General features: G+C 40.1%; 1 protein-coding gene across 1 annotated transcript in view; it reads left to right on the top strand.

Annotated features, from left to right (window-relative positions):
• LOC103610937 (murinoglobulin-2-like) overlaps positions 1 to 4,105 on the top strand; it is a gene marked incomplete at both ends in the record, with an annotated part of 30,000 nt that overhangs the window by 20,814 nt on the left and 5,081 nt on the right. The window contains 3 exon segments of the mRNA XM_008594992.1: positions 521 to 674; positions 3,098 to 3,218; positions 3,832 to 4,059. Coding sequence (XP_008593214.1) covers positions 521 to 674; positions 3,098 to 3,218; positions 3,832 to 4,059 — 503 coding nt within the window.

The following is a 4,105-nucleotide window of genomic DNA, read 5'->3' as shown; positions in this document are numbered from 1 at the left end:
GCGACACTGAGGGTTGCGATCCGTTGCCGGACACGGAAAAAGACAAAAAAAAAAAAAATAGGGGGATATAAACCCCTTTAACAGTGGCAAAATTACTTTCTGCCTATTTAGATTACAATACTAACTAAAATTGTGTGCTCCTTGAGGATCCACAAAACTAGTTTCATTGTCTTGCACATAGTAAAATGATCATTTTTGACTGATTGGTATTATATTATAAATTATAGTACTCAATTTATAAATCATAAATATTACTTTAAATACAAGTTTCAGAATCTATCTTTGAGCTCTCTCGATGTTCCTATGATTCTTGAGTACTTAAAATACTTTTAATCTTTTCTTGAATAGGGTAAACACCTGTAGGACAAAACACCATTCAAAAGAAAATATCCACAAAATCTCTTTCATAGACCATGAACACGCTCAAGAAATGATTTGTAGTGATCACATCAGTTCTCCTCACTGGGTATCAAGAAAGAACAGGAAAAAAAATTTCCCCTTTTTCCCCTGTCTTTTACAGGTTTATAGTCTGCCAAGTATGAAGGAGATCATTAACTTCATTTCAGGCTTAAATCAGCAAGGAGAAGAGGAAGACTGTACCAAACTTGATAGTGTCTCTATTGAAAAACTCATGTACTCGATATCACACAGGGATGAAGAAGATGATGTTTTCAGTTTCGTGAAGGCAAAGCCTATATTATCCATTGATTCTGCCTTGTGAATTATTTTGGACTAATAGAACACTGTATTGGTAAAAAATATTTGAAAATGCCCAGTGTTTCTGCTGAGGAAACTGAGGCAGAGCAAGGAAGTGACTTGTTCAAGAAACACAGCTAATCATAGCAAAGTCAAGGCCAGGACATGCTTCTGATTGTAAACGCTGTGTTTCTTTCGACATACTGTCTGGTTTTATAACACTAAATTTTACAACATTGCAACACTCAACTTTGCTAGGCTAAGGAGTATGAGGATTGAAATTTGAAGTCTTCAAAGAATAAAATTCTGTTATTCTGTAATGCTTCTTTTTTTTTTTTTCCTTTTTGTCTTTTTTCGTGTCCGGCAACGGATCGCAACCCTCAGTGTCACGCCCGTACCGGACCGGGACCGGCAACGGGATCACAACCCTCGGTGTTGCGCCCGCACCTCGCTCAGCCAGTGAGCGGGAACCGGTCTGTATGTGGGATCCGAACCCTCGGTGGGAGGGCTCAAGCGGTGCACTATAGCAGTGTGCCACCGGGCCGGCCCTGTAATGCTTCTTGGTTATGTAAAATTATAACGTTTACCAGAATTAGTTTGAATTACATATTTTATCAATGCTTAATGAAAGCTAAAAACATCTGGAAATATGAATGCACACAAATAATGAAACTCTAAAAGGGGTGTTATGGGCGGAAAAAGAATATTGGGAACAGGGGTGTCTGAGCTGAATATAGAACAATGTCTCGGGTATATACAGTGACACAGAAGTGAGATAATTCGATGTCCCTACTGAAATTTCTTGGAAAATATTAGTTGAACATTTTTATAAAACCACATATTACCTTCAGACATGAAACTATGTACAGTACATAGCTTTGCTCTTGAGGAGCAACTAAAAATGACAATGTTAGAGGTAATAAGCCCATCAAAGGGGCAGAAAAAGCTGAGCTAGTTAGTGATAGAAATAATAACAGTTCAATATAACTCAACCAAGAAAAATAAAGTGTCAGAATTTAGCACTTTTTGCCTGTGAGTAGTGAAGAATGAAAAAAGTATTTATGAAGGGAAAATGAATAACTCATCTTTGAACAGTAAATAGAAAATTATTTGATGCTATTTTACGGGCAGTATGACACTGAACTGGACTAAGTTATATGTTACATTCAACTGATGAAGAAAGAAGCCCCCCAAAATAAATCTCAATGGGAAAAGTGCACAGGAAGTTATCATTAGTGGAGTTAGCCATTTTTTACACAGGTGTTGGTATAAAGACAAATATAATTCAGTCTGGATTGCATTAATTTTTCCGACCTGATTTGAAAAGAAATTAAGACATTTTCATGGGTTACTGAAAGTATCTGGGGCCCTAGGCACTGTAGCTACTCCACCTAATGGGGAAATTGGCCCAGCATCCCTGCAGATGTTTAATTAGCCTACTGAGTGGAGAACTGAGACACTAGAAAACACTGAGGAATAAAAGTCAAATAGAAAGTCAGAGGCCAAGGTAAGAGGTCGGTGGCCATGCACCTGGAGAAACGAAGCAGTGTAAATACAGAAATCTCCAAATGAGAGAGGGATGGGGAAAGAATGTCTGTGAGGAGCCCCCTCGTTGTATCTGCTCATCACGAGTTATTTCCGAAAAGAAGTCAATTCAACAGGGAATACTTAGAAACGTTAACTCTGAATCTTTGTAGGTAGATGTTCTAAGAAAATACAGACGAGGGACCCTCCATTACTAGTTCTGAGATTTTCACTTCCTGCCAGGACAGCTGCAAGTCGTGGGACGGTGCTTGTGTGTAAGTTTCCTTTGCCCACCAAAGACAGATACTTGATAGAGACTTTTCCATTTTGTCTCTTTTCGGTTTGGGGGCTTGTACTTTTCCCTTTTTTGCTTTTTACAAATTGAATAGATAAGTTAAAACATCGAATTTGATTCTATGGATCTACAGAACGAAAAACATTGCAAGAATCTCTGTACTAACAATAATGTCGACATTGTTCAGCTCTGATCATTAGGTGCCCACACGAGTCTCACTGCAGCTACGTTACCTTGCCCAAAAGACAGTATTTGGGTTCCTGCTTCCCTCTAAGGTGAACATTCTACTCCCTTTTGGGAAGCCCTCCCCAGCTACCCAAACCCAAAAACCACATACCGTTTTTCCTTCTAGTGAACTACACTAGGTCATGCGTTCTCCAGGATTTTACAGTTTCTCCTTTTGACAAAGACTGTACTCATGCAGGAAATGAGTAACTCAACACATTGTTTCCAGTGCAATTGTCTTATTCTAATTTTAGCAGGGAAACTGAAGGTTTAGCCGTGGTATTCATCCATATCACACTGTATGGAAATATCAGTCTCAAAGCAGTGTATTATTTTCCTCCATTGTAATATTCATAGGGAGACTTTCTGTTACGGACTACGAGGACGTGACTGAAACATTAATACCTAAAGAGCCACTCGCTAAGACTCTGCAAAACTATTTCCCTGAAACCAGGATCCGGGACTTGATTGTGGTTAAGTGAGTAACTTCCATTTCTAGGACTTGCTTTGGGTGTAAAAATATGACTCCGCTATTTTCAATTATTTTTCTAATTAATTTCTGTCCTTTCAAGACAGGACAAGGCTAATTTATAAAACCCCAGTCTAATTATATCATCTCACCAGTTACAGACATATTTGCATTCCTGCCAGTTCCAGAAAATGCACATGGTGACTAATTATAATCTAGTTTCTATTATTCAACACCATTCGGGAACATGTGTTGAGTAGTAATCCTGAAGCAGTGCTACATGGAGTAAACCATTTGTAGAATTATAACATAAAATTGTCAGATTGTGTTTTAGAGAGGGAAATTTAACAATAATTTCAAATCCACAGTCAGATTTCTAATGATGGACTTTGAGGTGGTTGGGGGAGGTTGGGGGAGGTTGGGGTGTGACCATAGCTGGGGAAGTAAAATCATTGAAATGCCTTTTATTTTTCTTTCTTGGGCTCTGAGTACACTGTTCATTTTCCATAACTGTTTTGAGAGGACTCAGAAGTGTGGCATTAGATCACAGTTACTAGTTGCCATCTCAGAAACAACCAGTTCACTGCTCACTTTCTGTTCTTCACACTGTCACTGTCCCCAGCTCATCAGGTGTGGCTGAAGTAGGAGTGACAGTCCCAGATACCATCACGGAGTGGAAGGCGGGGGCCCTCTGCCTGTCCAGTGACACTGGACTCGGTCTCTCTCCCGTTGCCTCTCTCCGAGCCTTCCAGCCCTTCTTTGTGGAGCTCACAATGCCTTACTCTGTGATCTGTGGAGAGGCCTTCACGCTCAAAGCCACTGTGTTAAACTATCTTCCCGGGCCGGCCCGGTGGCGCACTGCTACAGTGCGCCGCTTGGGAGCGTGGCGGCGCTCC

The sequence above is a fragment of the Galeopterus variegatus genome, unplaced genomic scaffold (genome assembly GCF_000696425.1).
Source record: "Galeopterus variegatus unplaced genomic scaffold, G_variegatus-3.0.2 Scaffold12094, whole genome shotgun sequence".
Taxonomy (NCBI): domain Eukaryota; kingdom Metazoa; phylum Chordata; class Mammalia; order Dermoptera; family Cynocephalidae; genus Galeopterus; species Galeopterus variegatus.
The sequence above is the reverse complement of the archived record's forward strand: the minus strand, read 5'-3'. Positions and strand labels throughout refer to the sequence as shown.